At 39.0% G+C, this 24,454-nt stretch overlaps 4 protein-coding genes across 8 annotated transcripts; 2 read left to right on the top strand and 2 right to left on the bottom strand.

Annotated features, from left to right (window-relative positions):
* Positions 1 to 1,453: 1,453 nt before the first annotated feature.
* LOC110066012 (centromere protein H-like) lies at positions 1,454 to 13,876 on the bottom strand. The gene is made up of 10 exons (XM_020773205.2): positions 13,582 to 13,876; positions 13,348 to 13,417; positions 8,885 to 8,956; positions 8,065 to 8,151; positions 7,130 to 7,193; positions 6,024 to 6,075; positions 5,269 to 5,309; positions 4,613 to 4,674; positions 3,573 to 3,633; positions 1,454 to 2,125 (listed from the first exon to the last, which is right to left on the bottom strand). Exons 1-10 carry the CDS (start codon positions 13,823 to 13,825, stop codon positions 2,027 to 2,029), a joined length of 852 nt encoding a protein of 283 aa, XP_020628864.2. The 5' UTR covers positions 13,826 to 13,876; the 3' UTR covers positions 1,454 to 2,026.
* Positions 13,877 to 14,096: 220 nt separating this feature from the next.
* On the top strand, positions 14,097 to 18,022 carry LOC110066011 (tubulin polyglutamylase complex subunit 2-like). 3 transcript variants are annotated; one of them, XM_020773203.2, is made up of 8 exons: positions 14,097 to 14,209; positions 14,375 to 14,454; positions 14,696 to 14,783; positions 15,220 to 15,357; positions 15,711 to 15,812; positions 16,166 to 16,329; positions 16,496 to 16,642; positions 16,949 to 18,022. In XM_020773203.2, the coding sequence occupies exons 1-8, from the start codon at positions 14,134 to 14,136 to the stop codon at positions 17,213 to 17,215; spliced, it is 1,062 nt and encodes a 353-aa protein (XP_020628862.2). In that variant the 5' UTR covers positions 14,097 to 14,133; the 3' UTR covers positions 17,216 to 18,022. The 3 variants fall into 3 exon arrangements, with proteins under 3 accessions (XP_020628862.2, XP_020628863.2, XP_089152491.1); XM_020773204.2 differs by lacking the exon at positions 16,496 to 16,642; XM_089296365.1 differs by lacking the exons at positions 14,097 to 14,209; positions 14,696 to 14,783 and having other exon boundaries at positions 14,389 to 14,454.
* LOC110066013 (uncharacterized) lies at positions 17,685 to 22,098 on the bottom strand. 3 transcript variants are annotated; one of them, XM_020773208.2, is made up of 4 exons: positions 21,572 to 22,098; positions 21,284 to 21,372; positions 20,860 to 21,132; positions 17,685 to 18,978 (listed from the first exon to the last, which is right to left on the bottom strand). In XM_020773208.2, exons 1-4 carry the CDS (start codon positions 21,857 to 21,859, stop codon positions 18,942 to 18,944), a joined length of 687 nt encoding a protein of 228 aa, XP_020628867.2. In that variant the 5' UTR covers positions 21,860 to 22,098; the 3' UTR covers positions 17,685 to 18,941. The 3 variants fall into 3 exon arrangements, with proteins under 3 accessions (XP_020628867.2, XP_020628868.2, XP_020628866.2); XM_020773209.2 differs by having other exon boundaries at positions 17,685 to 18,922; positions 21,572 to 22,097; XM_020773207.2 differs by having other exon boundaries at positions 17,685 to 19,230; positions 21,572 to 22,096.
* A 95-nt stretch (positions 22,099 to 22,193) lies between these two features.
* LOC110066014 (UPF0235 protein C15orf40 homolog) lies at positions 22,194 to 24,280 on the top strand. The gene is made up of 2 exons (XM_020773210.2): positions 22,194 to 22,498; positions 23,551 to 24,280. The coding sequence occupies exons 1-2, from the start codon at positions 22,330 to 22,332 to the stop codon at positions 23,775 to 23,777; spliced, it is 396 nt and encodes a 131-aa protein (XP_020628869.2). The 5' UTR covers positions 22,194 to 22,329; the 3' UTR covers positions 23,778 to 24,280.
* The last annotated feature ends 174 nt before the right edge of the window (positions 24,281 to 24,454 follow it).

Below are 24,454 nucleotides of genomic sequence, written 5' to 3'. Positions count from 1 at the left end.
CTTTGTCTGCGCGAGGACACGAGTACAGACAGGAAATATAATTTGTTTGCATAACTTACATAAATTACTGTGACGTCACATAACACGATTCGTGTCAGCTCTTCGTAGACGTTCCCTCCCTCCCGTTTTTCCTCGGGGGGGTGGGTACGGCTACACGTAGGCTACTTCCGCTCGGGTTCCAAGGAGAATACTAATAATCCTTTTCGCTCTATGCTCCATGTAAGTGCCAGTTCCGATGAGCCATCTGTATGGGTTCTCTGATTTCGTAAGATTTCCCTGCAGTTGAGGAGTACAGTAGAAGAACATGTAGAGTAGAAAAGACGACTGCACAAGTATCAACTTCGTTGTTTTGCCGGAGTGCTTATGTTATCTCTTAGAATCATCAAGCTCTTTACGCACACTTCAACGTCAGTCGCAGTTAGGAACACAGATGCGGTCACACAAAGTCCTAATAGTTACGTTATGTTGACGTTCATATTTTGTTGACCACTGATAGGATCCTCAGCTACACCATAGCAGATACACTTAGGTTGGACGCTGTTCAGTTTCCACTCTTGGTGATGTGGCTTACGCTGACGATATAGCCCTTCTCTGCCACAGAGCGTTGCACACAGGCAAGCAAAACTGTCGGGCAACTTTTAAAACTGTTGCCGGATCGAAAAAAATGTGCTTGAAAATCAATAGAAGACCAAAAACATCTGGAAGTGTCGGCAAGAACAAACACACCAGAACGAGGTTGGTGTGGTATCACACTCCGAGTGTTGCATCTCACTATAAGGAGATAAATCTTCCTCCAATACTTCCTGCCTTTTACGCCACGAACATCAGGAAGAACGCTTATTTGTTTACTGCATGGCCGCAGACACTTACGATATCTTACATAGATATTTTGGAGCACGGTGGCCTAATAGTTAGCGCGCTGGACTCACTGTTGATTGGACCGCTTTCGAGCCCTGCCCGGGGTCATGGTGTTGTGTTCTTGGGCAAGACACTTTTCACCTCTCTCCACCCAGGAGTACGACTAAATCATAATTAAGACTGCTTAGTGTAACTTTTCCACTCACGCAGAGATTTGAGGAATAAAGACCAACTGCTCGCAGCTTACACCGACTGGGTACCGGTGCACACTTAGACCAACCTGACAAAATGCTGCGTAGTGGGGGGTAGGGAGAATTTTTAGCGGCACACTTAGATCAACCTGACAAAATGCTGGGGGAGAAGGTAGCCTTATGATGGACTGACATTCCACTCCTTGGGAGGGTAGCCATACTGCTAGACACTTCATGCTGCAGGGTTAAACGTCCACACTGATGAGCCACTGGGCTCCTCCAATCCACTGGATTGGGACAGACTTCTTTGCCAACATGCAAAAAGTTTAGAAGCCAGTGCGTGCTCAAGCCTTGCCGGAAAGATTAACATAAACACAAGAAAGGTGAAGAAACAAATTCAAATCGGCGATTTCCAGGTTCATTCATGAAAGTTCACAGAACGATTATTACAAAAATTGTATTATGACAGGAATTATTTGACACCAGATTCTCACACAAAACATTGTATTCTACGACTGGTTAGATTCGCACCAATTTTAAAAAGGTGAAACTGCGAACTGGTCATTGCTAAAAGAATTAGTCATGGCGGAAGTCATCATTCAGTTATACGTATTCTGCGTATAAGCCTGTATCAGATCAGCATGATCTTGGTAACATCATGCACTATGCCCAAGTCCACATTTATAGAAACACACGAAAAACCATTGAGAAGAAAAGTATCTATGGTCCGGGTTAGGATTCTCCTGTTTGTCGTTGTTAGAAACGATATAAGGTTCTCCAAGTTTAACTTTATGTATGCCTAAATGAAGAGTCTTGAAAACATGTCCATATCAAGCAATTGTTCAAGTGTTTTCTGATAACATCAGATCATTCGATTACTTCAATAAATGGATTCCTACTTGTCCCCCGTCAGGTTAGTCATAGGATTCCTACTTGACTCGCTGATGCTCAACGTTGGCTGCTCGAGTGCCGAACCGTCACGTCGCGGCAAACTCCAGTGTCTCTCCAAGGCTGAGAACAAGACGCCTCATCTCGTCATCAGACGCCCAGTCAATACCACTTCCTACGATGAGGCCCTGAAACAGGACAGGAGTTACATACAGTAAAAATCCTCGTGCAAGACCGTTATAAGAATGTCCGTACGTACACATGTGGTGCTTACTGAGAACTGATTTAGGCTACTGTGAAATCCCAAATTCAAGAAACAATCGATTTTTCGAACTTCCCGATAACTCGAACCAAAAGACTTCTTTCCCCTCACCACCTCAGTCGATCACTGTAATTTTACCCCCGAATTCTCGAACTATCCGATTTTTCAAACGAAATTTTCGTTTCCCTCCGTTAGAGGTTCGAGAAATCGGGATTCCACTGTCGTTTGCTGCTGGTTCAGTAACTGGAATCTTGGTCGGAATAAGTTTAGGTGATCGAATGAATGCGAGTGCAATTAAGGATTTAGGGCCTGTTTACAAGGAGGGATGGTTACCCTGGCAAGCGGGTTAACCCTAGCTGGACGGGAAAAGATAGCCCGGGTTTACAAGCAAATTTCGCGGGTAGGGTAACCCTACAACCCGGGACAACTTAATGCGCGGTTATACTCAAAGTGTCCGGAAACAATTAGAAAGTTAACCCGGCTGGGCGGGTTAACCCTACCTGGAGGGTTTACAAAGGAAAAAGGTAACCCGCCTGCCAGGGTAACCCTAGCACATAGATAGGGTAACCCGACTACCCAGGTAACCCTGGCTGCCTTGTAAACATGATGAAGGAAAAAAAGGAAATGTGCGAGTGCTAGGGCAACCCGTTTGCTAGGGTAACTCTTTTTCCTTGTAAACAGGCCAACAGACTACGAGTTATATTTGAAAATTCTCTCCACTTGCACTCTCAAATATCACTCGTAAATGTAATTACTCATTACTCATTCATTATATGACTGAGGAAATCACGAAAGCGCACGCGGTAACTTGCATTGCAGAGCAAATTAAGAATTAACGATAAATTGGCCTGCTCTTAGCCAATCACAATGAAGTAATTTTCTCAGTTATGTAATATAACGAGAAACAAAACTCCTCCCCCGAATCGACGATAAACTGCAATTGGCGCTAAAACCAAAAGTCCCACTTTTTCCATCGTTAAACTGGTGGGAAGGGTGGTCTTAATTTTTCACTGATTTATATTGACCAAGATTGTAGTCTAATGGGTGTTTTCCCTTCCTTACTCACAGGACACATGTCTCATATTTCAGGATAATAACGGTTAACCCTTTGTTGCAGCAAACAACAAGCACTTTGCGTTGACGCAGGGCTAACACTCAAAACATCAGCTTCACTAACGCGCTTCGGCAGTTAATTTACCTTTATCAACTTCAAGTTGACAAATTGCTAAGCAGTATTTCACTTGCTCACCGACGCAGCCCAACAGTTTCCGGCTTAAAAAACTCGTTCATGCAGTAAGAACCAGTCATTTTGATTTTTACCGAAAGGCAGGACTGTTTTACTCCTTGGAAATAGCAAGCGCCATGTGACCTACCTGAAAAACATTTCTGACGATGTCAATCTTTTCTACTTTCAGTGCTATCTGTTGTTTCAATCTGAAAAAGAATACGGACGCGTTACTTCAACTTGCCGTTTATTTGTGGAGAAAACATGAATGAGGAATGAAAAGAAAAAAACGATCAATTTGAGCGATGCACTCGTTCTGGCTCCAATCCGCGCCGTGTACGTTTGGAATCACAACTTGTGCGCTGCGAGGCTGGAAAAATATTTCGTTCGAGAAACACTGCAATACCACACGAAAGACAATCAGGAGTCAGTACTCTACACACGCTTGTTGTTTGCAGCACTCGCACAATGGAATTCTGTTTGAATGCTGCTCCAAACTGATGGATTTGTGAACAGTCCGACAGATTGTAAGTTTGCTTGAAAAACCATACAGCGTGAAAAAAAGACTTGGAATATACATACATCCTAGTCATTTTCCCAAAAAAAAACATAAGAAAAATAAGAGGAAATTAGCAAGAATATAGGAGATTTATAGGAGGATTTTCAGGCACTCACAAATGAAATTCTTAGGTTCAAACAAAATTTAATGAGTCTTGCATCATTTCTGAGACTGTATTTACATGTATTTGAAACTAAGACACTAGTTTACAATGTGCTCAGTATCATTCAACTGTCCAGAAATAACATAATTGAACCACAGGTGACAAGAGAGAAAGCTTGTACACTCAATACAAACCTCGTGTGAACTGTGAGCTGCCTTTTTTGTTTTTCACCATTTTATTTCATTTTTCTTGAACTGTATTTATAGGAAATATAGGAGTTTTTAGCCTATTATAGGAGTTTCATAGAATTCTATAAAATAAATAGGAAAAATACTGGGATGTATGAATATAATAAATGACGGGTTTTGCAATTACAGTCGAACCTCTCCACAACGGTTACCTTGGGGACAGAGAAAAGTGGCAGTTGTATAAAGGTGGCCGTTAGTGGAGAAATCCAACATGTCCCTGACCTTGAACCCCTGACCTTCATTTCCCAATGATCTTCCTGGTTCACATTGATACTTACTTTTGCATTGTAGCATTGTCTGTGCTTGAGGATGCAACATTTTCCTTTTCATCCCTCAATTTCTAGCGAATTTGGGCAAAAATAAGGTTATAAGAGTCAGGCTACATATCAAATTCAGGATTTAGTAACACCGATTGGCAATGTAAAACTAGTAGATCTGTAAGTTGCGTCATAATAGTACGACAACAATGTTTGCGAACAACAACTTTCTACAGACCCCATAACTAGCAAGAGCAGCATATATCTTTAGTCGCTGCATTAAGGGAACAAAATAGGAAAACTACATCAGATGTTCTTGTCGACTACAAACGCTACAAGCAGGGGTGCAACAAGGGTGCTAAAAAAGACGATGTACTAAACAAAAAGGCCAGCAAAAGAGGCACAACTTTTTAAACAATTTGTCATGGAATCATAAATCCACTGGCTGAAGTAAAAGAATTTTGACTGAGCATAACTTTGCAACTCAATCCGGCATGTAAACATTGTTAAATTTGTTCTCTCCCTGTCTCCCCTCTGCCTCTACTTTAAAAGCCTTCTTTAAACCTTTTCAGGGTTGCCCCTTTAAACAACGATTTTAGGTCTTTAGGATTAATTGGAAAAGTGATATTAAATTTTTCTGTTTCTGTACTATTGATTTTATGTAAAAACATCCTCACCTGAATCTGTTTCATAAGTCCTCGGTTTTCCTTTTTTATCTCTGTTGAAAGTACATTATTCAAGTTCAGTTTTACTTACTACTGAAAAACAAGCCTGCCCTACTCTACCAGAGGAGAAAAGGAATTAAGTCCAGTAGGTGAACAAAAACAAGAAATGCAACTTGAGGAGCCAATAACATATTACAAGGCTTAAGCCCTGGCCAAACAGGCACTTGCATTGACTTGCACCCACTTTGGCCGATATCAAATTCGCGCACAAGTAGACACAAGTTTTCCACCATTTGGCCAACCAATCCAAGTCAACACAAGTTGAGCCACATCCAAGTTGAGAGAGCGATGGTTACATTTTGGTCACATGGGACTAAAGCTGGTAGCCTTGAAATGGTTTGTTTTGTAACTGGCGTGTTTTGGCAAGGAATCTTGCGAGTCCACTTGGCCACTCAATTCAAGTCTCTACGCAAGCTCAACTTGCAGCTACTTGCAATTCCTTTTGGCCACTCAACTCAAGATTCTACGCAAGCTCAACTTACAGCTACTTGCGAGTCCATTAGGCCACTCAATTCAAGACTCTACGCAAGCTCAACTTATGGCTACTTGCAAGTTTGTTTGGTCAGCACTTTACGATGGTAATCGAGGCAAGGACCCTTACAGAGAAACAGATGGTTTGTATGTGGTTAGACTTCCTTGTTATAGTAGAATATAATAAACAGGGTCAAAAAATGATCACTGGCTGAAACAAAAACACTTTGACTGACCATAACTTTGTTGCTTCAGTCTGTCTAAAGTAGTTTGGGTTTCTGATAAGACCTAAGAAAAATAAAAATAATTATATTCTTAGTGATATCAATAAATGGAAACAGGTAAAATATCTTAGGGAGAAAAAGAAGTCATTTCCAGTGACTGGATTCTGATCCAAGATGAACAGTTTTCCTCTTGGTTGATCAGACAAGAATTGTTTTGACTTCTGTGATGGTCTGAAACAGTCTGTCTATTGATGTATGCTTAATGGTGACCATGTGTAATAATTTATTTGTAGTTCATAATCTCTATTAATCAATCAATATACACATCACTAATTTGTTTCTTTATTTCCTTATTTATTTCTTGATAGTGTATTAACTGTACTTATGTATAATCTGACCTACAAAATTTTTAAATATTATTTTATTTGAAGATTATTTCCAGTCCGTACTGCGCACTCTTGAGAGTTTGTGTTTTTTGTTTTGTTTCATGCAAGACATCACAAAACGTAAACATTTTGCAACTACTTACATGAGGTAAATTCAAAGTTTCGAAACAACCGCTATTATGGATGCGAAATGGTCGAAGCTTCATGCTTCGTTCTTTCTCACATCACTTGATTAAACAACTTTGCAGCTGTAAAAATCAATGAAGGTGTTCGAAAAAGAATTTGAAAGGCCTCAAAGATAAGGTATGTGGTCTGTAACAAATAACATTGATTTGCATTCCATCAAGCGAGATTTATTTTGTTTATAAACATTAGGATGCTGCGACTGCACAGTAAACTGGAAATCATCTTTAATGGGTACTCAACTAATCAATTTAGCTTTTTATAATTATTTTGAGTGCCTTGCTCCCAATTTTCCATTAAAAATATTGAAAAATCATTTCATCATGGTATTGGAGATACAAATAATTTGTTGTTGTTGGCAAATGTTTCAAAAACCACACAACAGCTGTCCTAAGTCCCTCTCCTTTTTTTCTTTTTTTTTTTTAAAAAAAAATCTAAATAACCTTCTTCCCCCCAACAGGCATTAATTTTTGTTTGCAATCTTTTACATACATATATCATATGAAAGGTGCAAATCAAGAGGGAAAAAAGTGAAAAAGTGATTCTAACCTCATGTTCCACAAGAATCTCACTGCTAAGCTTGTTTTGTTTTTCACACAATTTGGCAAAAGCACTAAAAAAAGAAGAAAAGTTAGCGAGAGGCAGTCATAAGGTTCATTGCTAACACCAATAATATTAACTCTTAAAAAAGGACAAGTTAACACAAAAAAAGACAAAACTGGCTAAAAGTAAAGCGTTAACAGTACCATGAACCTGGAAAGCATGCTAATAGGCTATGCTACAAATCTGTCCGCATGCATTGTGTGCCTACAATAAGGGCCATCAATTTACAAAAAGCAAAGTTACTAAATCAATTTAAAAAAATATGTTAGCTTCTATGCATAGAATTATTGCTCAACACTTTGTCATCATCATCATTGCCTGTAGCTCCGTCTGGGGCAAAGGCCACCAGTAGGCACCCTCCAGTCATCATGGTCCTGGGCCAGTCATTGCAACTCTCCCCATGTGTAGCCATTTCTCCTCATGTCTGCCTCTAGGTCACGGCGTCACGGGTTTCTTGGTCGGCCCCTCTTCCTTTTCCCCTGAGGGTTCCAGGTGAGGGCTTGCCTTGTGATGTTAGATGAGGACTTCCGAAGGGTGTGGCCGATCGACTTCCAACGTCTTTGAAAGATGTCAACTTCTTTAGGCTGCTGTCTCGAACAAAATGTTGATGTAATGAAGACATCAACATTTTGTAGATATTTACATATTTAACTGGGATTTTTACTGTGGTAGTAGAGGTGTTGAGTGGGAACTGATTTTATAAATTTGGTAAAACTCCAAAATTGAAATAAAAAGCACAAGCAGATTCTACAATAATTTCCCTCTGGTATGTGTTTACCATACTTATAGACACCACGGGTAGTATGTTCCATGGGGTGTATTCAAATACGTACCCTCCACTCCTACAAACATGTACATTATAAGCATCATGCTTGACTTACTTCATTTCTTCAGTTTGTTCTTCTGTTGGTGAATCTGTCACAACATCTGGGAACAATTTTTTAATCAATTGGTCACCACACAAAAGCCTATTAGACAAATAGAAGAAGCCTTCTTTGTTAATGAATTATTTCTAATAAATAAATAAATTAATTAATTAATTAACCTTTATTTACCCTCGGCAATGTTTATAGCACAAGTGCTAGTGGGGCCGAGCAAACAACTGAAACAAATACTAAAAACTAATAAGAGACTACTTGAAAAGAAGGATACTTCATCAAACTTAAGGCTTATAGCAAGGATAGAGCAGTAGGGGGAGGGGGAGGGGGACTTATGGTGACTTATCGTGACTTATCGTAGGAGAAATATATTTACATCTGAGTTTGTGAGAACTCATTTTCAGGAGGGCCAAAGTGTTTTCTGTGGGAGGGGGCCGTGGAGGGGGAGTAAGAGATACTTACTATGAGAATCGTATACACCTTAATCCAAAATGGCGGCCAATTTATTATTCTTTTGTCTGCATGTTAATTAGCCCTCTTTGCCTCATTTTCACTTCAAAATTCTTTTGTATTTTGTACATGTTGACAAGGCAAAGAGGGCTAATTACCATGTAAACAAAAGAATAATAAACATCTGCCATTTTGGAATAAGGTGTAATAAGGTAACTTGCAAAATTAACTTTCTTACAGCTGTTTGGTTTGTGTGGATCTAAGCACTCCTTTGAAGGTAATGCACATAGGACTAGCATGCTTGTAGCTGTAACTCACCATCCACTAGTCATAACCATAGCTTTCTTAAACAGGACAATGTGATGCAACTAACCTGTCTAGTACTAGCTTCTTATATGATCGGGCTGTTGAGAGGGAATAGAGCTGATCTTGCAACTTGGATATCCTACCATAAATCAATGTTAAAACACAACATGATGAATTGGCAAATAACTGTGAAACAATAGAGACCATAATTTATTAAGAGAGTTGCCTGTTAGTAATTCTTTATTCAGCTCTTTAAATAATTTTATAAACATCATAAACATTTTATAAACATTGAAGGTGTGAAGGTGTGGTCATGGAAAGACGCGTCTTCCTAGTCTCCGAAGTTAATTTCGTTTTATTGCTTCTTTTGGCTCTGAATATTGAAATTTCTACCTACAAGTCGGACCTAAAGGTGAATTCAATCGAAAATAATCGGTGTTTCGACTCCTATCAAATGGAGTCGAAATTCGCCAACATCAACCACGAGGAAATGCAAATGGCTTAAGAGTCGCCCACTCTACTATCACAACTCTACCGCATCATTCAATGTTACTGCCTCAGCGATACTAATTTGTGGGGACGTTCATCCGCATCCTGGACCCGCGTTGGATATGTCTTCGAGCAACATAAAACCAAAAAGCGGATTTACTGCCAAATGCCCAAAGTGCTCAAAGCCAGTTCAGCGAAACCATAAACATCTTCAGTGCGATAAGTGTTATGATTTAATTCATGTTCGCTGTGTAAACAGCAACGCCAGTTTCCATAAAATCATCAAAGTTAACCAGCCTGGCATTTGGACATGTAGTACTTGTACATTATCTGAGCTTCCCTTCTTTAAAGTAAAAGATCTAGTCGCTCTGGACACGACAGATGATGCTGCGAGTGATTTGCATTGGAATTCCGACCGCCACTTCGATGCTCTCATTGTGAGACAAAAACAACTTTCTTTTATGCACATCAACACGCAGTGTATGACATCAACATTCGACGAGCTACTCCTCGTCATTCAAAGATATGGTTTTGACGTGGTCATGCTTAGCGAAACATGGCTCAAAGACAACCCACAACTACTTAGCCATGTAACTATTCCTGGCTATGCTAATGAGTTTAGGAACAGAGATAAAATCAAAGGTGGAGGCGTTGGTGCATACATTAAAGAAAGTGTAAGGTACAAAAGGCGTAAGGATATTGAATTAAGATACCCTGAATTAGAACACTTGTGGCTTGAAATTCAAGGACGTAATAAACATAGTCACTTATTAATGGGAACCATATACAGATCCACAAGAATACTAGATACCCAACAGTGGATGTTCCAAATGGAGAGCATGTTGGCGGATCTGTCAACTTCGTGGGACGGTTTATTGCTTGTTACTGGGGATTTAAATATCGACATGCTGAAGCCAAATGCGCTGTTGACAAAACAGTATACAGATTTATTGAACACGTTTAACCTAACACAGCACGTGCAAAAGCCAACAAGAGTTACACCTCACAGTGAGACCTTGATTGATCACATAATCTCAAATGATCCTAAGCGTGTTACACATGTTGATGTTCTTCCATGCTCAAATGTGAGCGACCATGATGCACCTTACGCGTGCCTCAACATTCGTGCTGAGCGCTTTGTTCCAAGGTTTAAAATGATTCGAAAAGAGCGTGGGTTCAAGGAAGAAGAGTTCATTCGCGACTTTACATCCCTTCCATTTAGTGTCATTCAGGCAACAGATGATCCTGAAGAAAAGCTAGAGATGTTTACTACACTCATCTCTGACTGTATTGAGCGACACGCTCCACTGACACGCACAAAGGTCACACGGCCACCAGCTCCCTGGTTACATGATGAGGAAATTGTAGGTCTTCAAAATCAGAGAAATGTACTAAGACACAAGGCACACTCGTTAAAAACACCCGATGCCTGGCAAGGTTTTCGCGACATCCGTAATCGTCTGAAAACAACGATCAAAGAGGCGAAACGATCGTTCATCAATACGGCATTATCATCAACGAAACTGAAAGAGGTCTGGCGTATTATACACCATATTTTGAACCCATGTCCACAGCCTTTACGTCTGGATGTCAATGAGCTTAACAAGCATTTTGCAGAAGTTGCCCAACGCACCACCGGAAATGCAGGTGTTGACGCAAAAGAAGACCTACTGAACTTTGTTGATAGCTTGCAGCCATGCCTGATGGGGGAAAGATCATTCACTTTGCGCCACGTTAAATATGAAGAGGTCCTCAAGGAAATCAAATTAATTCGTTCCGATACATCGACAGGACCTGACCAAATACCAGCTAAGTTCCTAAAGCCTGTAGCCGACCTGATTGCAGGACCTTTGACAGACGTGATAAATTCCTGTATTGCCACATCAACATTTCCCGACGCTTGGAAAGTTGCGAGGATAACCCCAATCCCTAAGACCAGTGGCTCTACCTTCAGTGTATCAGACATGAGACCGATATCAATACTTCCGGTCCTTTCAAAAGTTTTTGAAAGACTCGTACACCACCAAGTCATCGATTACATTGATTCTCACTGCCTGTTAAAAGAGAATATCTCAGGCTTCAGGAAAGGACACTCAACGACTACAGTTCTATTAGGGATCAGAGATGACATTATTCGCGCCATGAAGTGAGGAGAAGTTACCTCATGGTACTAGCCGATTTCTCTAAGGCGTTTGATACCATCAAGTACAAGACTGTTCTTGAAAAGCTCAGCCTGTTGGGCTTTTCCAAGGAATATCTTAAATGGACGATCCAATATCTTACAGGAAGGAAACACTTTGTGCAAGTCGACGACAAAACGTCAGAGCTTTGTAGGGTGAGTTTCGGCGTACCTCAAGGTTCTATCATGGGGCCACTCATTTTCAATCTCTACGTGGCTGACCTTCAGTCATATGTACGTGGAGTTAAATGTCATCAATATGCTGATGATACCACATTGTACACACAGTGCAAACCAGCAGATCTTCAATCAACTCTAACTGAACTTTCTGCAAGTATAGGCAAATTGGAAGCGTGGTCACGTGAAGCAAACTTAGTCATTAATCCTTCCAAGACTAAGCTGATGTTATTATCTACTCCGCAGTTATCAAAGGTCCATCATTTAAACACTGAAAAGTTCGACATCACGATCAACAGCATCCCCTTGGAACGAGTGACCACCACTAAATTATTGGGGTCTCACATCCATGAGCATCTGAACTGGGAAGGAAATGTCAGACAAGTAGCAGCGTCCTGCTATGCTACTCTAACAACCCTAAGGAAGTTAAAGAACATCCTGCCTTTCCATATCAAAAAGAATTTGGCACAGGCACTGGTTCTAAGCAAGCTATATTATAATGACATAGTATACCACTCACTCCCAGATTATTTAATGAAACGTCTCCAGAGAGTACAAAAGGCTACAGCTGGTTCTGTGCTTGGTAGATTTGTGTCATCCGAAGACATCCTTACGAAACTCAAATGGCTTCCCGTAAAGGAACAACGCGAATGGAACCTACTTAAGGCAACTCACAAAGCCCTTCACAACCCATATTGGCCAAGTTATCTGAAACTTAATGTATTTCAACACGAAAGATGCTTAAGATCTAGTAACAGCATTCAGTTAGAGAGATCTTTAATTAATAATACTCTACAGGACCAGACTGCAAGTTTATTTAACACGTTGCCCAGCAACGTGAGGTGCTGCCAAGACTATATTAAATTTTGTAAAGACACCAAAAACATTATTTTTAAGAGAGCTTTAGAACACCTGGCATAATTTTAATTATTTATTTATTCATTTATTTATTTTAGCATATCTTAAAACACAATTTTATCTCGTTTACATATAGATATAAATTCTTAGATATCTTTTAATCTTTTTACAATTGTAAATTTAGTTAGCATCGGGCAGGCGAAGGGCCACCCTGTGGATATACTGCCCGAAATGCCATTATTATTATTATTATTATTATTATTATTATTATTATTATTATTATTATTATCTAGAAATACTACAATGAAGTGTTTGCAAATTTTGAATTCATATAATGCCTCACATCTACAACTTTCTGCTGCTAAACAATTTTCACATCACTGAATCATTAATGCTTTCTTTGAAAGAAATATATTATTTTTTTGATGCATGACATGACTTAACACAAGAAAATCAGAATGGGTGTTAAAAGACCAAACAGACCTGGAAAAAATCTTCAGATTACAAACATGACAAATACAGTGTACATGTATGACCCTAACAGGCTGCAGTAATCCCAGAAAAGTAGGGCCATCCCCTTTTTTTTCTCTGTTTAGCGAAAGTGAAAATGGAAGGTTAGTGGTCCGGTGGGCAGGTGAAATTAGCCTCAGCAGTCTTGTTAGTTGATAAGGAATGAACATTGCACACCTATTGGGCAAGTAATACTTAGTGGGGGGAAATGAAAACTGAAATGTACTGGCCTTACTGGGCAACCGGATTTCAATTTTTTTTCCCGCCCTAGACAAACTTCTATACTTTATAAACGTACATAATAACTGTACACATACCTCTCATAAAGGTCTGATTGTGATGATTCACTAGATGAGGGCTGTAGGTCCTCACGTTGCTGAAGGCGTCCTGAATAACAAACAGACAACAAATCGGAGGACAAAAACAGTTGATCACCCACCAGAGGAAGCGTCTCGTCAAAAAGACCAGTTGTACTATTTTGACAGGCTTTTCTGAGTTGCAAGACTCCTTGTTCATAACTATTCATTCAAGTGTTAGAGTTAGCAACTTACGAACGAGTAATTCTGCCTCGTGGTTTATCTTCTGCTGTTGAAGCCAGTCTTTGCACTTTTTCAGTTCCAAAAGAGGGTTTCTTTCCTCGTCGTCCTGTTCATCAAGAATATCACCTGAGTTTTCATTTTCGTCTTCACTGCCGTCTTCCACAGTTAAACCTCTGGGTGCTACAGGACCCTTGGTTTCTAGCAATTCTTCACCCATCGTCCTTTCTTCAAGCGACTCCTCCGAATTTGCCGCCATCTTGTCCCAAATACGCTTTTCTCGTACCCAGATTCCCGCAAGATTGAACCCAGGCTTATTTCTCAGTCTAGGGTGGGGAGGGGCTTCTAGCAGTGGTTGTCGAGAAAGAAGCTAATTGTTTTATACTTCTACTCATTTTTTTAAAATAAAAAGTGCTTCATTGTTTTTAAATTGGAAGAAAATTCTATAAACGGAAGTTTGAAATTAAATTGTCACATAAGTGGTCAAAGAGTCGGTCAGTGATAAATACTTTCCTACCCCACCCCTACATTAGGGATAAAGAACACTATTGTTGCCTTGGATTCAAGATGGCGTCCTTGAATGAACACAGTCGAGTGAGGGAATTGTTTGATTCTATGACCTTGGGAGTAGTTCGATCGCTAGGTAAGTTTGCCATCTTTAGATTTCCTTAGCTATTCAAGAAGTAAACGCAAAAGGAGGACAAATGAGCGTTCAATTGCAGAAAATCCGAACCGAACCTCCAAAAATCTCACATCACAAGTGAAATATTTCCAGTACTGATCACTGTGGTAATAATCATTTTCTTAGAGAAGAAGCCTGGTGTAACAGATGTGCGTCTACTGGATAGGCAACCAGCAGAAAAACATATTATATTTACTTGGGAGCAGGTAGGTTCATCAGCCCAACTAATTAATCAATTTAAGTCAACCAGTCTGTCAATCAATCAATCAATCAATCAATCAATCAATCAATCAATCAATAGATCAATCAATCAATAGATCAATCAATCAATCAATCGATCAATCAAACAAAACATCATTCAATCAATTGTAAGTCACCATTTTATACGTGGAAGAGCATCAATAATGCATGAGTCTAAATTATACATATATCCTCACTATTTGACAGAAAAACATGTGTATCCTGCCGGATGACTTGAAGAACTTTTTCCTCACAACAAATGGACTGTTGATTCAGTGGAGCATTAAGTTTGATGGTAATTTTAAGGTCATGGATTTAAAGAAATGAAATAAACAAATCATTGTCAGAAATACTAAAATATCAGCAACATTGATACTGTACATGTAGAAAGTCAGTCCAAGCTACTGCCACAACCAGTGCTGATCCTTAAAAAGAAGTCCATTTTGCTTATTGGCCAGGCCTGGGTTGTTTGAAAGGTGGATACCGCTATCCACTGGATAAATCACTATCCAGTGGATGGCACAGTTTGTTTTGTCAACCTTTGTCCCCTGGATAGTGATTCATCCAGTGGGTACTGTTTTTCAGCCTTTGAACAACTGGGGCCAGGTTTGAATAGTGAGTAAGGTGCTAGAATATTTTATTCATTGTTCTTATTTACTTTAACCAAATCCCAACAAACCTTTGAAGTTGTGATATTTACATGAAACATAAGTCTTGATTAACTTTTTTAGGAAGTGTTTTACCACTGGGAAAGATGGAACTTAATCCAGTGGCAGGGCTGGTGTTGCTTTCTAAAGCAACTTCCATTAGTGACGACAAGCCTTCATTAGCTGACTTAGATTCAGATTCAGACAAAGAGGATGACCAAGGTACGGTTGTGGTAGACCACATCAAAATTGTATTTGACAAACACAACCACCCAAGCAAGTCAGAATTATAAAAAAGAAATTGTTTCATTTGTTGTGATGGAGACAACTGAGATTCAAGTGGAAAGATTCAATACTAACTTAACCCAGCACTACAGATCTATAGGTAATCAAATCACAGAAGAATTGTGAGGGAAGGCTGAAGGATTGCTCCTCTCTACCTTTTGTCTGGGAAATTTAAAATTTGTTATTCAAGTCTTTGAGCTCAAGATTGAAAGGATTGAATAGATCTGACAAAGTTTCTGAGTATCCAATTCTAAATGTGCCTCTTGACTTTGTTTAATCTCTTTCCCCAGGTCATATCAAGCCACACTTTGATAATCGCTGCAAGCTTTTTGAACTTGATCCTTGTGATGGATATGGTAAAGTCTGCCTGGTTTACAAAGACATAAAAGCTGGTATGTCAAAGTCAGGTGTAGATTTGAAAGCTAGTGGAGGAGGGGTGGCCTCATGGTTAGTGCGTCTACCTCCAGATCGAACGGTCCGGTTCAAGCCCTGGCCGGGGGCATTATGTCGTGTGCCTCTCTCCACCCAGGTGTATAAATGGGTACTGACAAATTTAATGCTGGGGGGTAGCCCTGTGATGGATTAGCATCCCATCCAGGAGGGGGGGGGGGGGAGTAGACATACTCCTAGTCGCATCATGCTACTGAAACCGGAGATAAGCCTGATGGGCCACTTGGCCTGTATGCTGACTTAACCTACCTTACCTTCAAAGTTAATACCAACAGTCTTACTTTTTATTTTTTAGGGGTAACAACAAGCCAACCAGAGATATGGTTTCTTGATCGTTCACTGGAATGGTGGTATCTTGCCTCGTGTTTCACGGAATACTTTAGAATGATGATAGTTCACCTTGGTCTTCCTCTCTGGCAATACCTTTTTACTGCAACAGGTCTCAGTCCAGAAACAAAGGTCAGTTAAGTTTAGTTTAATTTTGTAATATTGTAGTTTGGATTGCACCAAAACTGCTCTTTCAAATTCATTGACTCAATAAGCTTTTGTGTTGGCCTAGTTCCTGCAGTGAATGCCTTTTTTCAGGCCTTGATCTTGTTTTTATTTTGGATTGACTATGTCAAAGGTCATCAAAATGAAGGCATCAAAGTTGGACCTAGGCAACTACAGTAATAGGCTCAACATCTGCTCTTCTCTCAAGTGTGGACTACATTTCTCTCAGAGAAGAGAACCTTTGGGGGAGGAACGTGAGCTCCTTTCCCAACAGCAGCTAGTAAGAGCTTTTATTAAGAGTATTTTCATGAATGTAACTGAACAATTCAAAATAATTATTTGAATGGCTGTTTCTCCTGTTAGTTAAAATGCTGTCAAAAAATCAAATAGACCAGTATTTGATCCTGAAAAAACTCTTTCCCATCATGAGGACATTTTACACTCTACACCTCTCATTTTGGAACCCTGGCCTTAGAATGATAGCAGTATTGTAGACCATCTTTCAATTCAAAGGAAATGAGATCATTACTGTATAAAGATATCAGCAAGTAAATTAGAAAAAAAAAAGATTTGATTTTCTCACCAGCAATGGTTCAATCTTTATGCACCAACAAGATTAGCAATTGATATGGCCAACATGGATCAACAACCCAAGCAAAAACCAAGTGCAACAGAAGGAAACCAGTCTACCACAAACATTCCTTTTAATGCGTTAGATGTAAATAGACTCTTCAAGGGTAAATCTGACAAAGGAAAGAGTAAGCAATCACAAGTAAAGAAACCGCCAGTAGGAAAAACTCAAAACCCAAGCCAAGGTCGACCTGGGCAGGCTGGTCGATCAGCACCAAGATAACACCTCAAGATCTGTGTATGTTTGATCAGAAGAATTTATTTTGCTGTTTCTCAAGCAGCTTTCACCACCGTGGAATTATGGAAATAATATGAGCCTGGTATGAAAGATTACTACACAAGAGAACATGTTGACTTCAAATTGAAGGCAAAAAGGCAGACAATGGCATGCCAGTGACTCACTTGACTTCCGTAACCTGCAGCAATGTTCTGTGTGTGGCTGGTTAAAGGATTTGAAATTATCCATCAAATAGTTATTGCAGTTTAAAGGTTGTGTTTATGCAACACCAAGAAAAAGAGCAAGACTTCCATAAAACTCAAGTCTCTGAGCAGCCAACATTGTAAAATCTACATAATTACATGACATCATTCTGGACCAGTCATTAAGTGCTAAATTATTATATCTACATTCTACAGTGGAAGAATTGTTCTACTAAAAAGGTACCACAACATAAAACAAGCTCATACAGCTGTAGTGACATCAAACTCTTTCTTTATTTTGCTCGGTTACTTCTATATAGTTATGTAACTGGGGCATTCAAGTAATCACTGTTTTTGAAGCTATTTTGATACTGCCAAACTCCACCTTTTTGGAAAATGATAGAAATATTACACATGTATGGATGCGTAAAATCATATTACCGGTTATTTTGTTATTGACTACCTTCAGTATTGTAACATTGAGGTTTAAAGTACACTTTAAGAAATTACCAAACAATTTATCTTCCTTGCTCAATGTGGTATCTTTTGTTTTCCTGCAAGCTCCCAGTCAAGAGCACAATGTTAAAACATTAAAAGTGGCCCACATGTATCTGTTGCTATTTAATGTAAGTTATTGTTAATAAAGATTAAAAAAAAAGATGACTGTAAACCCCAGCACCAGCTGTTTTTGTACACATTTGAACTCAAAATTTGCTATAGCATCAAGTGTGCTAATATTGCTAACAAGGCTGATATGTACAACCCGGATGGAAACAAACAAGTATGCTCCTTAAAACTAACTGTACATATTATATTAAAAAAATACTTCACTTAGGTAGTCTTCAGAAGAACAACATATACCCAGAACTCTGTTTTCTTTCCTAGCTTTTGGCTAGTTCACTAACTTTAGCCTCGAGCACACTGTACATGCATATACGCATACATTACCTACCCTGCTAGCAGAGGTTTCTTTCTGGCAAGTCTTTTAGTATGTTACGAAGTTGTTCACATCTCTTGTATTTTGCGTAGTCGGGTTGATTACTTCCTCTCGGGGAAGTAAACAACCTGACTATGCAAAATACAAAAGAAGTGAATGACTTCATACATGCTTAAAGACTTGCCAGAAAGAAATCTCTGCTAGCAGGGTATACATTACATTACACCAGAAGTAACCCTTGTTTTTAAATAAATTCTCTTTAAAATATAGATTACATAAATTGACTTAAAATAAGTCAACTTAAAATAAGCCCAAACAGATACAGTACATATTTCTGATTGATCTTTGCAAAGTATGGTGAATATTAAATGGATAAATCAATGCAGTTAATGTACCAACAGAAAAGTTTTCATTTAAAGCAGAAATGTAACATGCTGTAAACCCTGAAAAGAACCACCTTGACCAAGCTGTTTGTATTTAGTCATTAAGTAGTTCCAAGTGGCCTCTTGCTGAAACCTGACCCATGTGAACAGCTTGCAGATTTGACTTTTCCACTGATTTTGAATCTACAGTCTAACAGACACCTATCATGTCACCATACATGTATCTTCATCCAGAGTAAAAAGTATCTATAATATGACATAAAAGCACTGTTTTGTATGCAAATAATAAATGACAAGCAATAAACTAATCATACTTACAAATCAACAATAAATTAATAATTGCTAATCTAATGTATGAATTTAAAATAAGTTATTTTTTTTTACTCTGAATATGATGAGTCACTAGATGATGGTGATAATGTATCATCTGACTCAGGTTTACAAAGTTCTGCAATCTTTTCTCTTGACTTAGCTTGAGCTAGTTTTCTAGGACTTTTCCTGATAATGGAGAAAAAAAAATCAGTATCATTTGCACTGAAAAGATGCTCTTTTGAGTGTTAAAGTAAAAAGCAAAACCAATGGCTTAATTAAATATGCTTTGCAAATCTTATTAAATGGATTCAATAAGATCCCCATTTTTATCTCCCTATGTATCAAAACATCTACATTTTTTCAGACAGATCAGCCCACTTGGCACATTTAAATCCTTGAAAGTAGGCAATGTCCAAAAAATGACTGCTTAATCCAAAAGTTATGAAGGTTGAAATATTCTTTTTAGCCTGTCGGTGTGCAGCAGTCGTTTTCTTCCCAAGAGCATGAGAAATAAACCAGAGGTACACAAAACCTTGGAAATAAAAGTTGTCAAGTTTGCACCCTACAACTTGGCGTACCTCCCAAGATTTTTGTTCATCTCTTGTGCACTTGAGAAGGAAATGACCGTTACGCAGGCTAGTTACTTAATAAATATGGAACTTTACAAAATACAAGTTACAAGTATATGTTGTAGGTAATTTTTTTCTTCAGGTAAATTTGATTTTTACCTAGGTAATATTTTTTTAACTAGGTAATTTTAAAACAAATTTTTTTACCTGGATATTTTTAATCTGTTATGATGTTCTTCATTTTCACATAGTAGATCAACGGATATTGACAAAGCTGGAGTGCCAGTTAGCCAGATTTTACCCGTTAGCCCGTGTCGGTTAGGGGTGACACTATTTGGCGCAAAGACAGAATACCACTAGTTTGCTTGCGGTTTGCTTTCACTTCAGTTTGCTTGCGGTTAGCTTTTTTTAGGTAGTTTAGGCAATATTTAATATTATTGTTGTTCCGTCATTCCACCTTGAATCGTCCACTGCTTTCATTTAATGGCCGCTGCATCGGTCTTGGTTAGTCCAAATTCTGCTTCATTTTTGCTGTCATTCTTTAGCCAGTTTTTTGCCTTGTCGTAAAATTGATCTTCGATAAACACAGTTAATTTGCTTTCCTTCTTTTTAGAGCTTTTTTGCGCATCTAACTTCTCATAAAACGTGTCTTTGCTGACACAAAACGTGGCAGTTTCCATTGCTTTCACGAATGAAGTCCCGTTTTCATCCAAGTGCGCATGTGCACGTTTTGCATAAATTAAGTTTGGACCGAGGTGAGTCTGGGACCCAAAAAAGCAATAATTAGGAGAAAAAAAAGAAATTTTTTCAACTTGAGCTGTGTAGTCTAGTGGAGATCGAGATGGACATGTAATCTGAAGGTCTTGGGTTCAACACACGGTAGGTACTTGTAATTTCCTTCTTCCTTTGAAATTAATAATTAGATAGGAAAATAAGAAGAGGTAGGCGTAGAATAGGGAGATAGTGAAAGAGAAGAAGAAGTAGGTGGGAGCAGGGAGAGATGAAGAGAAGAGTAGGAAATGAGATTTTTCTCCTCCTTTTTTACCTGGTTATAAAAAAAAAAAATACCTAGTTAAATAATAAATTTACCTAGTTAAAAAAAAATTACCTACTGAATATTTTTAACTGCAACATATACATTCAATTGCATTCTTAAACTCCATACATGGACAAAGCACAGAGTGCAGGTATAATGTAACACTTACATTTACTAGTCCTTTAATTTATGTCTTGAATGTACACCTACCTTGTGCACCATCTTAAAACATCTCCACTTGAAGATGACTCATCTGAACTGCTTTCAATGCCGTCTGAGCTGTCCGACAGTTCACTTGTCGGTACTGGTGAATCACTCTCCCTGTGTGATGTCGATGATAATGATGATGATGATGTGTACCCAGATGCCATGCCTGATTCTGATTTAGAATCAGATGAGCTCTCCTGATCCTCACTCTCAACTTCAGACAGAGTAGAAGAGTCATGTGATTCTTCAGTAACTACCACACTCTTCTTTGCAGTTCTATGGAAAGGAACAAAAGAAACAGCAGTCACAAGTGCTTACTTCAGAAAACACTTTTCAACATAAACTAAAAATTATACAGAGAGAGTGAACGAATGAAATATAGCAAGCTTAATTCTCTTGACTTTCAAAAAGTCCTAAAGCTTATCACCTTTGTTTTGAAGTAGATTGGGCTTCTTTTTCCTTCCTGCTGGATGCCCATTCTCCTGTCTCACTTTCCTTCTGTGCAACTCTTGTTCTCTAAATAACAAAGTTTGTGTTATGTCAATGACTCCTCTTTTGATTATTACAGCTTGTCAAGTTAATGTATAGCAATAGTTTTACCTCACGTTCACTACATAAACTTACTATAAGCAAATTCTGAATTGACAAAACCTGACTGACAAATTGTTGTAACGCGTTTTACAGGTAGAACTCAGTAAAAGACAACAATAAATACCTTTGTTTCACTTTCGTCTTCAACTCTATTCACGTCTCCATTGTCCACTCTAGTTCGTTTTCGTGCAGGTGATTGTCTATTAGCTTTTTCAGTGTTCTTAGTGTTTTCCAACTGCAGTTTTGTAATCACCACGGCACAATTGCCCTTTAGGACGACGCCAGTAGAAGCAGCCTTACTCGAACGAAGGGAAAGAGGTGGTGGTTCGTATGCTGGCTTCTCTGTAGGGTCATCGGGAGTAGTTGTTTTCCGAGAACGAGTGAAGCGACGACCGTTCGTCGCGGCCGCCATGTTGTTGAAATTTTCCCCAGACTGATAGAGTGATGTGTATTGTTAGGGGGAGGGAGAGATTTCAAATTTTTGCCGGGTTCAATAACAGCGGATTCAATCCGCGTACACTGTCATTTTGATACTACTTTGATAATTTATAAAAAGAGAGCAAATTACTACAACCACTAATTTTGATGAAGTTTTCAACCTCGACTCTTAGTTCAAATATTGTCAAGATCAGCCTCCCTACCCTGATGAAAAATTTTGAAAAGACGCTCTAAAACTGTCCGCTGACCAGATACTTCGGCGCAAATGTTTTCACGAAATTTCAGGTTTCGTTCGGTTTCGTTCGCAGTGGACTTCTTCTGAAATGTTTTTCTTTGGAAATAATTTTTTTACGACAATCACGTGAAATTTCTGGATCTAAATGTAACCGCCTACGTTGTGCACAAAATTTAAACGTTGTTAGTCTTAGAACTAGCACAAGAAACATGCCAAAGAAAGCAAAAGTCACCCGAGGTACACAACAATCTCACGATCCAGATCCACTGAAACAAGGGGGAGAAGAAGGCACTAAAGCAGCAATTTCCTTGAACAAAGACGGCCAAATCTACGTAAAATTTGTGGCAAAACCTGGCGCAAAGCAAAGCAATATCACAGGTAAGGCTCGGACAAGGGACCCCCGTCTCCCAACGTCTGAGTACAGTCGACTTGTTTTTGCTTCTTATGTTCTTACACTTGAATATTTTTATTTTTATGTCGGGCCACTTAACCCAGTTAGTTACCAAAACAATGAACTACAAAATTAAAGCAGGTAGTAAGCAAATTCACTTCTCATTTAATATTGTGGAAGATCCACTACGGGGGACGGGGGGGGGGGGGGGGGAATCTCCACCAAACTAATCTTTTACAAGATCGTGTAACATTTTGCTGACCCCTTTCTGGTCTGGGGGGAGATACCCGGAGATGATGCAGTTGTTTACTGAGGCCCTGCTAGTGATGAGGCTGTTGAAGTTTCTTGTTACAACAATATACAGTAGGAGGGCGTGATTGCTGATTACTTGTACCTATACGCTTTAAATTTATGGCTTAAAAATGACTTGTATAATAAGAAAATGATTAGAATTTAATGTTGTTACCGAGGGTCAGTTACATAGAGGATATTAGTAATTATAATCCATCGAATATTTTCGCTAGCGTGCAATTGGACTAAACGCGTCACATGACCAAATATTCCTCAGCAAAAACTGGGGAATATCTGTGGGTTGCGCTCTTTGCGAAAAATGTTTGAAGGATAATAAACACAACAGCCTCCATTTGACTTTGAAAATATACTCAGATATTTGTCCTTGGACATAATCTGTTACTCGAAGCTCACAGTTTTCCTCGAGCTTCACTCTTTGAAAACTGTTCGCTTCTCGGAACAGATAATGTCCACAGACAAATATCTAAGCATATTTTCGCACCAAATGGAGGCTATTGTTTGTTTACATGGCCATGCAGAGATACAAAATTTCTCAGTGAGTGTTGAAAGCGAGTGAGAAAAGAAATTCTTATCTCCAAGCGGCCATTTAAGGTTCTATTCATTACATAAACACCAATGAAATACCCAAATCGTTCCCTTTCACTGCAAAAGGCATGATTTATTATGTAACCAAGGCACCAGTGATATTTTCACCTGTGCAGAATATATATTTTTTGTTATTTGACAGATATTTCTGCTGATGGTGTTGGAGTACAGATAGCAGCCCCAGCAAGGGAAGGTGAGGCCAATGAGGAACTGGTGCGTTTCTTAGCAGATATCCTCAACGTAAAGAAAAGAAGCATCTCCCTGGACAAGGGAAAAAAGTCAAGACAGAAGATGGTGACAATTGACTCTACTGAAACCAGTGTGGACCAAGTCAGGGAAAGACTTTCAAGAGAGGCATCACATGAGTAATGAAACAACAGTAAAACAATCCCACCTGTGGTGTAGTTCAAAACCAACTACAAGCTGCTGTTATAGTATCTGCTAGTTTGACAGAATACAGTCACCAAAGGTCCTAGAAAGGGAGTCCTTTGGATAGGATATAATGGCATAAGGGCTTGATGTTTCCTTTGTGATGCCTATAATTCAGTTACCAAGTTGTTCGCACTGCACCTAAAAGTGCAGTATGGACAGCCTGTGAACAGAATTACGTGTAACTCCAAATACTGCAGGAAGGTTTCAGTGACAGTGAGTGAGTGGATTGGCACACAGTAAGAACAAAAACAACCCTTGGTATTGTGAACAGGTGGTTGTTATAGGGAGCTGGATGTTAGTGGACACTTGACTATAGGCAAAGCTATGAAAAAAATCAAAGCTAGGACCAAAGGCATCAATAATTATACATGTACAGCTGTAAGTGGAATTTGCTGCATTTAAATTAGTTAAATAAATGGTACATAAATGAAAGTAAAAAATGGTGAAAACTCTGATCCTATGCATGACTAGTTTTCTACGCAGCCATTACTGTATGTGGGTTGCAACCAACATGCTTAGAGAGATGCCTTCTATGACATCCTAAATAATGACTGTAAAATGTAAAGTCTGTATACGAGCCAAGTGGCCATCAGGCCAGAGCTTATTCCAGTTTC

Source organism: Orbicella faveolata, unplaced genomic scaffold (assembly GCF_042242905.1).
Source record: "Orbicella faveolata isolate gen_17 unplaced genomic scaffold, um_ofav_v1 contig_26, whole genome shotgun sequence".
NCBI lineage: Eukaryota > Metazoa > Cnidaria > Anthozoa > Scleractinia > Merulinidae > Orbicella > Orbicella faveolata.
Note: the sequence above shows the minus strand (reverse complement) of the source record. Positions and strands in the feature narration are given on the sequence as shown.

Excerpts from the sequence above, each read along its gene's own strand:
- LOC110066011 (XM_020773203.2), top strand. The coding sequence starts at position 14,134 with ATGGCGTCCTTGAATGAACACAGTCGAGTGAGGGAATTGTTTGATTCT. Across the intron at positions 14,784-15,219 it reads GTGGAGCATTAAGTTTGATG|GAAGTGTTTTACCACTGGGA; the intron begins GTAATTTTAAGG and ends TAACTTTTTTAG. Across the intron at positions 16,330-16,495 it reads GTCTCAGTCCAGAAACAAAG|GTCATCAAAATGAAGGCATC; the intron begins GTCAGTTAAGTT and ends ACTATGTCAAAG.
- LOC110066012 (XM_020773205.2), bottom strand. The coding sequence starts at position 13,825 with ATGGCGGCAAATTCGGAGGAGTCGCTTGAAGAAAGGACGATGGGTGAA. Across the intron at positions 8,152-8,884 it reads AAGAAGCTAGTACTAGACAG|GCTTTTGTGTGGTGACCAAT; the intron begins GTTAGTTGCATC and ends TTTGTCTAATAG. Across the intron at positions 7,194-8,064 it reads GAACAAACTGAAGAAATGAA|TGCTTTTGCCAAATTGTGTG; the intron begins GTAAGTCAAGCA and ends TTCTTTTTTTAG.
- LOC110066013 (XM_020773207.2), bottom strand. The coding sequence starts at position 21,859 with ATGGCGGCCGCGACGAACGGTCGTCGCTTCACTCGTTCTCGGAAAACA. Across the intron at positions 21,373-21,571 it reads AAGACGAAAGTGAAACAAAG|AGAACAAGAGTTGCACAGAA; the intron begins GTATTTATTGTT and ends TTTGTTATTTAG. Across the intron at positions 19,231-20,859 it reads GTTTTAAGATGGTGCACAAG|GAAAAGTCCTAGAAAACTAG; the intron begins GTAGGTGTACAT and ends CTCCATTATCAG.
- LOC110066014 (XM_020773210.2), top strand. The coding sequence starts at position 22,330 with ATGCCAAAGAAAGCAAAAGTCACCCGAGGTACACAACAATCTCACGAT. Across the intron at positions 22,499-23,550 it reads AAAGCAAAGCAATATCACAG|ATATTTCTGCTGATGGTGTT; the intron begins GTAAGGCTCGGA and ends GTTATTTGACAG.